This window comes from Rhineura floridana, chromosome 10, assembly GCF_030035675.1.
Source record: "Rhineura floridana isolate rRhiFlo1 chromosome 10, rRhiFlo1.hap2, whole genome shotgun sequence".
In the NCBI taxonomy this organism is placed as follows: Eukaryota; Metazoa; Chordata; class Lepidosauria; order Squamata; family Rhineuridae; genus Rhineura; species Rhineura floridana.
In genome coordinates, this window is record NC_084489.1 from 45,826,079 (window position 1) to 45,838,685 (window position 12,607).

At 37.8% G+C, this 12,607-nt stretch overlaps 1 protein-coding gene across 2 annotated transcripts in view; it reads left to right on the top strand.

Moving 5' to 3' along the window:
- AGMO (alkylglycerol monooxygenase) overlaps positions 1 to 12,607 on the top strand; it is a 260,877-nt gene that overhangs the window by 146,817 nt on the left and 101,453 nt on the right. Inside the window, exons 9-10 of one of the 2 annotated variants that reach the window (XM_061587148.1) lie at positions 3,414 to 3,548; positions 7,348 to 7,464. The exons of the other annotated variant lie outside the window; for it this stretch is intronic. Of the exons in view, the coding sequence (XP_061443132.1) occupies positions 3,414 to 3,548; positions 7,348 to 7,464 (252 nt within the window). The remainder of the gene's footprint in view (positions 1 to 3,413; positions 3,549 to 7,347; positions 7,465 to 12,607) is intronic. 2 annotated transcript variants of the gene reach the window in all.

Sequence of the window (12,607 nt, forward strand, 5' to 3'; positions counted from 1 at the left end):
TGTATTTCTTTACCGTCAATTTTGAAGACATTGTTAAAATGATGTTGCAAAACCATATCTCTGGTCCTTTTTTAAAAAATGAACAAGCACATCTCTTGGGATTTTTTTTATTGTTGCATATCTGGAATTAACTCTATAAACTTTGTCTATTTCAAATTCCATCCGATCTTCGTTCCTGTCGAAGGATTTTGCCAAAACATTAACAATTTTCTCTCTGATATCTTCACCTGTTTCCTCAGGAATTGCACGGAATCTCAAGCAATGTTCTTTATCTCTAAGTTCCATAACAGCAATATAGTCCAATTTTTTTCCAATTCCATATTTGTAATATCTATTCTATTCTCTAAGGTTTGCACCTTATCTTTAACATTTTTTACATCCTGTGTTAATTGCCCAATGTTATTTTTAATCTCACCCACTTCTGTTTTAATATAATCTTGTAAATCTTTAAAATCCTTTTTCATATTGCAAAATTCATCTTTAAGTTGTTGTCTGTCCTGTTTCATCTCTTGTTTCAACTCTTGTTTAAAATCACTAAATCTCTCCATAATTTTCTGGAACATGTCCATCCCTTCCTGTGTATCAATTGAAACTCTTCACTCCAAAACTTTGGCTGCTTTCCTAGTTGTCATTCTTGAAAAAAAAAACCTTTTCTATTATTAGCCAATGTAGAAGCAAACAGTTTCTTTTCTCCCAGCAACAAAAAAGTTAATATTCCAGGCCTGTTTAACCAACACAGTTCTTATCTCCAGCACATTCAGGAATGTAAAACAAATCCAGTTCTCAGCATCCAGCAGTTAGTAAGATACACGAACAGCAGATTCGTTCAAAAAAAAAAATTAATCCAAAATAAAAAAAAATAAAAAAAATATTCTCAGATATATTTCCTTCAAATAATCAAATCATCTTATCTAATAAGTTGCCTCTTATCCGTTTAATCTTTGTAATTCCAGCTTTAAGCCAGCTTTTTGTCATAAAAAATAAAGCAGGTTCTTTGAATTGCTCCCTTCTTCCTTAGCTTTGTATAATACGAAAAAAGTGTGACTCACCCAAGTTTCTGAGTTGCCGATTCGTAAACAAGTCTCTTTTACGATAGTAATTTAAGTTAGTTGATAAGATTTAGACAGAAGGAGGCTAGCTCATTAAAAACGTTTTTAAAAGAGAAAGAAAAAAAGTCTTGCTTACTTTCAGCACAGCCTGTTGGAAATCCAGACTCTGTCTTCCGCTGCTACAAATGCCTTCTTATCTCAGGGGGATTCCTGATCAAATCTAGCAATCTACAGCTCAACGGAGTTCCGTGGATAATCTCTTCGGTTCCCCTTTTATCTTGGAGAACTTTACGCCAGTCAAAAATTCCTCTTGACTGGCTTTTAACTGAAATAAGCTTCCTCTGAGATAGAGCTCACTCAGAGACAATCACCAGCCAGCACTCCTTCCGGGAAGTCAATCTGCCACACTTTACTGAAGTGGCTGTGAATACATTTCAGTAGAAAATGAAATCATTAATTAGTAGTCTATAATGTATTAAACAAAATCTTTATCCTGAGAAAGATGAAACACACAGTAATTTTATCACAAGTAGCTAGGAAGGCTTTAAAGGGGAATTAGACAAATTCATGAAGAATATCAATATTTGCAAGTAATAAGCTGTAACAGTGAAAGACAAAAATTAATTTATTAACAAACCTATGTTGATTATCATAATCCAAATGAGCAAGCAACTAATTACTCCAACAACAGTCAGTGCCCAGAAATGATAGAAAGATCACCCTCCCACCCATAGTATATATCATGCTATCTTAAACAATATTAATGTAATGCATAGACTTTCCATATTTTCTGATTTCCTTGGCTTTAACACTTTTTTTTTAACGCTTTTAACATTTTATTTTGGGAAGTGTTTGCACCAAGAATGCATCTCTGATATTTTAGTTTTCTGATGTTCTTTGTATATTTGAGATTTTAAATTTGGGGTTCTACATTTTTGAGGTTTAATTTACGTTTTAAATTTTGTATACTGTATATTTTTATTTTTGTAAGTCAATTTGTAAGGCCTAGGTGGTGAAAAGTGGGAGATAAATATTTTTAGGCTGTCTTCAAGGGCAAAAGGGTTCACATGTTCTTTCCCTTTGCTTTTCTCACACTGCTACTAGGAGACTGGAAGCTTTCACTTCTATTTTCAACTAACTGTAGCTACTCGATATGGCCAAACCAAGATAAGCTGTGATTAGTCTTAACTATAGGGTTTTGGGATACAAGTCAGCTTCTCAAATTGAATGAAATAAGTAATTGTGGTTAAATGAAAACCAAAGCAAAAGCTTCTGATTGTGAGGCAGGTGTAAGATGCATCTACTCCCTCTAGCAACAGAAGTAAAAGAGCCAACAACGGTTTATGGGTGAAAACAGACCACAACTTTATTGATTGGAGCAAGTAAGCCAGGTTGACATGGCAGTAGGACAAGGATCTGCTTTCATTCCAACAATCCATGCTGAGGGAATGCTGAGCCAGCCCAACAAGCCGTTGGAACCCAACAAGCAGTTGGGAATCACCCTTGGGAGTTTGCCAGCATTAGACCCAAGCAAGGTGCAAGCCATCTGCCTGTGATCCTGCTGGCCAACCAGTGGGGGGTGGTAGCAAGCTGGATGAGGCCTAGCCCCTCCCAGTCTAGGGGCAAGGCCAGCAAGTACACCACTAGACCTCTTATAGGGTTCCCCCTTATGTTTGATCGTGCCCAACACCATTTCCGCATTAAGTTGTGATAGGGGCAGATGAGCACCTAACAATTGCACAGCAGTCACTGAGAGATAGGTGAAAAGACTTGCTCAACCGAAAGCAAATTTGATTTAGAGGAAAAATTCCTCTCTGCCCCCATCAGCCAGCAACGCATTAGAAAGAGCTCAGCAGTGCACTAAAACCGAGAAAGGGTGCATGGGAAAGCTGGTATGTAAAGAAAGAGTCTACCATCAGGCAGGCCAAGGCCCTTTGTAGGCCAGGGCCTGTCCCCACTAATCTGCAGTTCTTGCACAATTGCCTGGTATTACAAGCAATCCCACAAGAGCTGAAGCAGGAGCAGGAGTAGGAGGAGAAACCCCTCCTCCCATTACTGCCAGGGGGTGTGCACTGCCCCACAAAAGCATCCTGTGCTGAGGGCGCAAAGCTAGGCTTTTCTCATGGCTGTGCTGGAGGAGAAGAGAGGCAGCATATGAGCCCTAGGCACATCCAGCTCATTTCATTGGCAATAAACTCTACTTCATTATTATATGTAAACACAGCTATAAGCAAAGTATTGCACTGTTTCTCCATAATCCTATCTCTCATCAATATTTTTTTAAAAAAATGTCGTTAAGGAAAACTGTTTTCTGCTAATTCTATTCTCTTGAACAATATGAATACCTGATCATTCTGTCTTCAGTTTCATCATTCTATTTATATATGGAAAACATGGTGGAATACTCCTGGATTCTGCAATAAGCTTTCTGTCATGTTCAAGGGGCCAGGATGGGGGCCAGGCAAGCCAAGACTTGGCCTTCTTGAGGACATCCCAGAAGTAAGCATAATGTGGATTTCACTTTGATGTAATTTCTTGGTCCTATAAGTACTGTTTCTATAAGGCTTCAATTTTACGCATGCTTATCTGAAAGTAAGCTCCAAATCTGTGGGATGTAAGTGGGATCCCGAGCATATGTCTAACTGGGTCAATAATTTAAATTTGGTTCCCTACATCTTGTTAGTCCTAATAGTTGGCATTTTAGACGTAAACACATTTTTTTCACTTGATTTCATTGGAACTTAGACTTAAAAATATGTTTTTGTCGTATCTATTTGTTAGAAAACAGTCTTGAAATCCTGGGGGAGGAGAGAATTAAGAGATCTGAAATTTAAATCTGTGAGTAAATTTGAATGTGGCCTACGTATATGTTCCTAGGTCCATTAGATCCTGACTTGTGGGGAGGCATTACATTTTCTGCAGTATGTAAGGTCGAAATGTATATTTGTTCTATGAAAGCTAAACACGTTACCCTCCCCCCAAAAAGAGGTGGGAGAGTAGAATGTAATGGCTTATATGTGCAGATAATTGCATTCTATTAAAGCACAACTGGACAAACTGTGACCCTCCAGATGTTGTTGAACCTCAGTTTCCATCACTCCCAGCCAGCATAGCCAAAATGCAACACGAGATAGTGCTGGAAGATGAGACCCCCAGGTCAGAAGGCACTCACCAAGCTACTGGGGAAGAACAAAGGACAAGTACGAGTAGCGCTGTGACTTATGACACAGCTGGGTCAAAGCCAAAAGGAAGCCCAGAGGCTGATGCGTACAGATGCGAAAGGATAGTCCAGAGTTGTATGATGCACACTATAGGAACATGGAATGTGAGAAGCATGAACCAGGGAAAGTTAGAAATTGTCAAGCAAGAAATGGAACGTATCAATATTACAATACTTGGTGTGAGCAAACTAAAATGGATGGGAATGGAACATTTTCAGTCAGGCAACTACAAAATATTTTATGCAGGAAATGAGAAATGAAGAAGAAATGGGGTTGCTTTAATAGTGAGAAGTGATGTAGCAAGAGCAATTAGGAGCTACAACGCAAGGTCTGAGCAAGTTATAGCAATGAGATTAAACGGGAAACCTATCAACATAACCATCATCCAAGTCTATGCTCCAACGGCAAACGCAGAAGAAGAGGAATTGGAGAGATTTTATGCAGAAGTACAGGAAGAAACTGAAAACACACCAAAACAAGATGTGCTGGTAATCATGGGGGACTGGAATGCTAAAGCAGGGAACAGAGAAGAATTAGGAATTGTGGGGAAATGGGGCCTAGGAGACAGAAATGAAGCAGGAGAAAGACATTGAATTCTGTGAAGCCAATAATTTGTTTCTTGCAAACACATTTTTTGAGCAACCAAAAAGTTGACTATACACATGGACATCACCAAATGGTCAATACAGGAATCAAATTGATTATATAATTGGTAGCAGAAGATAGAGAAATTCCATACTTCCTGCAAAAACAAGACCAGGAGCAGACTGTGGTACAGATCATGAACTGCTTGTACTGAAAATCAGAGTAAAGCTAAAGAAGACCAACAAAGCAATCATAATGCCAAAATACAATTTAAATAACATCCCAGAAGAATATAAAGATCAAATAAGGAACAGGTTTGAGGTTTTAAACTTAGATGACAGAGAACCAGAAGAACTATGGAATGAAGTCAGAGATGTTATCAGAGACGAATGCAAAAAGATATTACCTCTAGTTAAAAAGAGAGAAAGACCTCAATGGATGACTGAAGAAACTCTTAAAATGATGAAAGAGAGAAGGAAAGCAAAAGCAAAAGGAGATAGAAACACAGTCAGAATCCTAAATGCAACAATACAGTGACTATTACGTAGGGACAAAGGGAACTATGACAATAGTTACTGTATAGAAATAGAAGAGGACAACAAAAAGGGTAGAACAAGAGCCCTGTTCCAAAAGATTAGAGAAATGAAAGGGAAATTTAAACCACAAGTAGGGATGTTGAATAATCAACAGGAGAACACACTGACTGACCATACACTGAAAAACTGTATGAAAGAGATGACAGATTCATTCAACCGTATGATGAAGAACCAGAAATTTTAGAATGCAAGGTGAAAGTTTCTCTTAAAATACTTGGAAGAAACAAATCACCAGGAATAGATGGCATACCAATAGAGTTGCTACAAGCTACTGAGACTGAATCTGTCTAACTTGTGACAAAAATCTGTCAAGAAATATGGAAAACTAAACAATGGCCCACAGACTGGAAGCGTTCCATATACATCCCAATTCCAAAGAAAGGGGATCCCAGGGAATGCAGTAATTATCGAACTATTGCCTTAATATCCCATGAAAGTAAAGTAATGCTCAGGATTCTACAACAAAGGCTCTTGCCATATATGGAGCGAGAAATGCCAGACGTCCAAGCTGGATTTAGAAAGGGAAGAGGCACCAGAGATCATATCGCAAACATACGTTGGATAATAGAACGGACCATGGAATTTCAGAAGAAAATCACCCTGTGCTTTATAGATTACAGCAAAGCCTTTGATTGTGTAGATCATGAAAAACTATGGAATGCTTTAAAAGAAATGGGGGTGCCACATCATCTGATTGTCCTGATGCGCAACCTATACTCTGGACAAGAGGCTACTGTAAGGACAGAATATGAAGAAACCGATTGGTTCCCCATCGGAAAGGGTGTGAGACAGAGGTGTATTTTATCACCCTATCTATTTAATCTATATGCAGAACATATCATACGGAAAGGAGGATTGGATCAAGATGAAGGAGGTGTGAAAATTGGAGGGAGAAATATCAATAATTTAAGATATGCAGACGATACCATACTACTAGCAGAAACCAGTAATGATTTGAAACGAATGCTGATGAAAGTTAAAGAGGAAAACACAAAAGCAGGACTACAGCTGAACATAAAAAAACTAAAGTAATGACAACAGAAGATTTATGTAACATTACAGTTGACAATGAGGACATTGAACTTGTCAAGGATTATCAATATGTCAGCACAGTTATTAACCAAAATGGAGACAATAGTCAAGAAATCAGAAGAAGGCTAGGACTGGGGAGGGCAGCTGTGAGAGAACTAGAAAAGGTCCTCAAATGTAAAGATGTATCACTGAACACTAAAGGCAGGATCATTCAGACCATGGTATTTCCGATCTCTATGTATGGATGTGAAAGTTGGACAGTGAAAGAAGCGGATAAGAGAAAAATCAACTCATTTGAAATGTGGTGTTGGAGGAGAGCTTTGCGGATACCATGGAGTGCGAAAAAGACAAATAATTGGGTGTTAGAAAAAATTAAACCAGAACTATCACTAGAAGCTAAAATGATAAAACTGAGGTTATCATACTTTGGACACATAATGATAAGACATGATTCATTAGAAAAGATAATAATGGTGGGGAAAACAGAAGGGAGTATAAAAAGAGGAAGGCCAAACAAGAGATGGATTGATTCCATAAAGGAAGCCACAAACCTGAACTTACAAGATCTGAACAGGGTGGTTCATGACAGATGCTCTTGGAGGTCGCTGATTCATTGGGTCGCCATAAGTCGTGATTCACTTGGAGGCACATAACAACAACAAACAACATCTGGACAGTCACTGGTTGCCCACTCCTGCCTTAAAATAAATAAGTTGTGCCGATAAATGGTTTCAGTTGTGCTTCTGTTTAAAAGAAATAATCAATTAAATGTTAATTACGAACAGTATAACTACTGAATATAAATATGGGAGAAAAATAAATTCATAATTAGATAACGGCTCCCATTTGTTTTATTAAATGTAGATTACTGGAAAGGAAGTTCCCTTCAGCCCCAAATTGCCAAACTACCTTTGTGTCTATGCAGTTACTCATTTCATCTTAATGCTGGGATTTTATATTGATTTGTTTGCTACCAAATCCGTAAGTAACATTCACATTTATTTAAATATGCTGCTTTTTGTTGCTTTAAAAAGATGCAAGTATAGTGCAAATAAAGTCTGTTGCTGTTAAAACTGGATGAATGAAACTGAAAATTGTGTAGGATAGTGTAGTTCAGCCTTTCCCAACCAGTGTACCTCCAGATGTTGTTGGACCACAATTCCCAACTTTCCTGACCATTGGCAATGCTGGCTGAGGCTGATGGGAGTTGTGGTCCAACAACATCTGAAGGCACACTGGTTGGGAAAGGCTGGTCTAGTTATTTTCACACCCCTGTTTTGTGGGGCAAGATGGATTTATCACCTCTTAGCATGGACATGATTTTAATGTGGCAAAAGAATCCTCTTTTTTACTGAGTAGTCAGCCCTGCTATTTTCTTGTTTTCTGATGTAGTCTTTTGCTCATTCCTTATTCTGTGTAAAAATCTCAGCTCGCATAATAATTCAGAAAGCAAATGCAAAACCGTTGTTCCTGAAATTTACTTTCATTCGAGCATCCCACAAGGGAGCCATTGTGAGTTCTACTATTATAAATTCAAAGTGCATAACATGGAGCCAATGATCTACACAAGTAGAGGGAATGATTGTTCTAATGCTAGCACTACAAGAGAAGAGATAGACTGCATAAAAGTTCTCATTTCAGGATCCAGATTCTATGTATGGTACAGAAAGTAGAGCTAAACTGAAGGCTAAGTTCCAGGAACTCTCTAAAACTCATGAAGGAACTATCACAAGAAAGCATGCATGTGAATAATATAACTTGGCATATAACTTCAATATCAGTTTTCCACTACACCGAGTTATGAAATGGCCATAGACACAACTGGAACTTTTTAGTTGGCTATGTCATAAATGTGGCATTGGTCCATAAATAGACACAACTGTTTTCCTTATTTTTAGACATATGTTCCACTCCATAAAAGCAATAATGTACTTGAGGCTGCAAAATTATTCTCAAGTTATTATGGTCTTATATACCCAGTCTGTCACTGTGCTCTGCAGGTGAGGGCCTCCTGCAGATACCATCTTATCAGGAGGTCCATTCGGCACAACACAGGGAATGGACCTTTAGTGTGGCGGCACCTACCTTTGCACAGCCTCAAGTGCATTATTGCTGTTATGGAGTGGAACATATGTCTAAAAATAAAAGTTTTTATTTATTTATTTATTTATTTATTAAATTTGTATCCCACTCTTCCTCCCAGAAGGAGCCTAGGGCAGCAAACAAAAACACTAAAAGCACTTTAGAACATCTTAAAAGACTTTAAAACACATTAAAACAAAAATCTTTAAAAACATATTAAAATAAAATATCTTTAAAAGCAACTTTAAAAAGTCTTAAAAAGCAATTCCAGCACAGACACAGACTGGGATAAGGTCTCTACTTAAAAGGCTTGTTGAAAGTAGGTGCTGAAAAGATAACAGGGATGACACCTGTCTAATATTTAAGGGGTGGGAATTCCAAAGTGTCAGTGCCACAACACTAAAGGTCCACTTCCTATGTTGTGCAGAACGGACCTCCTGTATCTGCAGGAAGCCCTCACCTGCAGAGTGCAGTGATACCGACTAGGTAAAAAAATGAAATGGACTGCCTTCAAGTCGATTCCGACTTATGGCGACCCTATGAAGAGGGGTTTCATGGTAAGCGATATTCAGAAGGGGTTTACCATTGTCTTCCTCTGAGGCTGAGAGGCAGTGACTGGCCCAAGGTCACCCAGTGAGTTTCATGGCTGTGTGTGGATTCAAACCCTGGTCTCCCAGGTTATAGTCCAACACCTTAGCCACTACACCACACTGGCTCTCACCGACTAGGTATATGAGTAAGACAATCTTTCAGGTTTATATGCATTAGGCTTGTCTTCTCATTGTGGAATTTTTTACTTGGAGGAGATAAGAAACAAGAAAAGAAAATATTCTGCTAAGAAAACATTTAGTTAGATGATGCTTTCACAAATAAGTTTAAATTGAAGCCCAGTGACAAGTACTTGGTTGATTTCACTAGGTCTTCGATCCATATATTAGTGAGAAATGCCTTGAACTGTGAGAGGCTGAGACAGCAGCAGCTTGTAAGGTCAGTCTAAGTTCAGATCCAGTTCTACCTCTTTTTCACTAGTCATTTATGCCTTAATGCTCTCTCTAGCCAGTTTTGCATTTCCCAAACTCATTTCCACACCTCCACCATGTTTCCCTGATGCAGCACTAAATATCAGTTGATTGACCTGAAAGTTTCCCAGCTAGGTTGTATTTTTAAACAAATAATATTTTAATAAGAATATAACAGTACAGCATAGATAATTCCATGAAGTTTTAAAAAATAGCCACTCGACATTTTAGAAATTAAAAAACAGTTGGATACTAATTCTTGTATGCATTCTTATGGCTGTAATTTATTTTAATGTTTTAACCCTTTTAATATTGCATTTAAGTTGTTTTGAGCCATCCTGGAACCTTGTAATGGAGGGTGGGTAATAAATTGAGGAGTTGCAATAGTAGTAATACACACAACTGCACAAAGGATGAGGGGAACTGAACAAAAATAAGACAAAGCCACAAAAGGAGAGGTCCATCTGTTAAGAATAAATGTAGCCTTAATTATCCTTAACTATCGCATTAGTTGCAGATCTTACATTATATGGAATTTGAAAGCTTTACTTTCTTTAGGCACAACAAAAATATCCGTTTTTGTTTGGTCACTGTGAATAACTTCAAAAGTTGTGGTTAACACATAACTGGAGATCCTGCTGTGGTTCCAGAAGCTTTTGTTGTTGTTGTTGTTAAATACAAATACAGCAGTATATAAATCCTCATTTATTTTATATGTTCATGCTTCATGTTTGGATTGGAAAGAGAATTATTGCACTGACATTAAAGTGTATCAGTCACATTCCCACTGCAGCTTGCAAAACTTACATTTAATGTATAATATTTATATTAGTGACCTAAGTTATTTATTTTATTTTTTGCCCATTTTGGAGCAGCACAACCAATGCAACAATTGCCAAGGTCCACTTTGTGGTTTGTAAATTTCAAATATAAATTTTGAGTGTAAATACAGGAATAGTTCTAGTGTGCATCTCCTACAGGATAAGACTGTAAATGGAAAACCATGGTACATAAGTAATAAATGCATATTTATGTGACACAATTTATGTGTTTAAAAATTATATCAATCTATCAAAATTATATAAATTTTGTTGATATATTAACAAGAAACCTGCAGGTTATTTCAGCTTTTCCTGACTTCTAGATCTCCTTGCTCTCTTCCACTAGGAGTGCTTTTTAGTTTCAAGAAAAGGCGAGTAAGAGATGACATGACAGAAGTACCTTGCAAAAGTAATCAGACCCCTGACCAATGCTCTCATATTACTGAATTACAAATGGTATATTGTAATTTTGTTCTGCATGATCTTTTATTTTGAAACACTGAAACTCAAAATCAGTTAGCAAATCAAAAGCAACATGTTTCAGTTTTTTATGTTTCTTGCAAACATTTCCCATCATAAAACAAATGTCATCTTAAAATAATTGATTTTGAGTTTCAGTGTTTCAAAATACAGTATCATACAGAACGAAATTATAATGTACCATTTGTTATTCAGTAATACAAGAGCATTGGACAGGGGTATGATTACTTTTGCAAGGCACTGGATATAAAATGATGCAAGGCATGGAGAATGTGGATAGAGAAAAGCTTTTCTCCCTCTCTCGTAACACTAGAACTCGTGGACATCCAATGAAGCTAAATGTTGAAAGATTCAGGACAGACAAAAAAAAAGTACTACTTCGTGGAGTGTGTAGTTAAACTGTGGAATTCACTCCCACAGGAGTGAACCTAGATGGCTTTAAAAGAGGATTAGACAAATTCATGGAGGATAAGGCTATCAGTGGCTACTAGTCATGATGGCTATGCTCTCCCTCCACTGTCGGAGGCAGTATGTTTCTGAATACAAGTTACTGGAAACCATAGGAGGGGAGAGTGCTGTTATGCTCAGGTCCTGCTTGTTGGCTTCCATAGGCACCTGGTTGACCACTGTGAGAACAGGATGCTGGACTAGATGGGCCATTGGCCTGATCCACCAGGCTCTTTTTATGTTCTCATGCTTGGCCATTTCAGACGTCATGGCATAGTGTGTAAAATGTCATATGTTCGCTGTCTAGGTACTTTAATTTGCATACTCTGGGTAATATCCACAAATGATTTCCATGATTGGATACATGCACAAACATGTATGAGTTCATATATGAAATCTAGGATTATAGATGACAATTGTGAGTATGGGCCATCCACAGTACTCATCTGTATATTTAAGATCTCATTTCGTATATTGACTAAGAGTATGAGCTGTGAGCTAGGGTCTCTCTGGTTTAGATCTTGTATAGGGCAGGAAAGAGAGACAAGCTCTGGTGCTAGATGAAATTTATTGTGAGCTCGACGCATTTTGGAACTTGTCCTTCAGGAGCTACAAACATTAAAACAGACTCAAATCAATATAGTGGAGACAACACTGTGGTCTTAAACATGATATTTTAGAGACCACACTCCATAGACTCATTTTACAAGCATTTAGAAGACATAATAAAAAATTTAAAATGTTGTCATTATATTATATCCTTAAACTTTGACATAATACTGACACCTTAAAAGACTGTACTGTGTGACTCAAAAGGGACTGAATCTTGTGCCAGCCATGGCAAAACAACTTCAACATAACACTCTCAACCCCTCCCCAGGAAAACAGGAGGGAATGGCCCTGTACTGACCTGTGAAGATCTGTTTTTCTCTTTATTCTGTCAGGCAATGCACATTCTCTGAACAGGCCCACACTAAACACAAACTGAACTCAAATGCTGATAGTATCCATAGGGTATGTGTAAATCAGCTCAGCTGTGCAATCACTGTGTTTGCAGATTATACTGGTCCGGTTGACACAGTGACTGACTGGCAAGCACAGTGGTTACAGAGAGTCAGCCAAGTTTCATAAAGACCCTTGGTTTTGATATTTAAATTCAGAGAAATCCAACTCCTCATTTAACCCTAAACCCAACCTCATGTGCTGTAATGGGTTAAATAATGCTGACATCCTTACAATAATCCTATTAGGGTTAGCAGTTAAAATATGAAATGC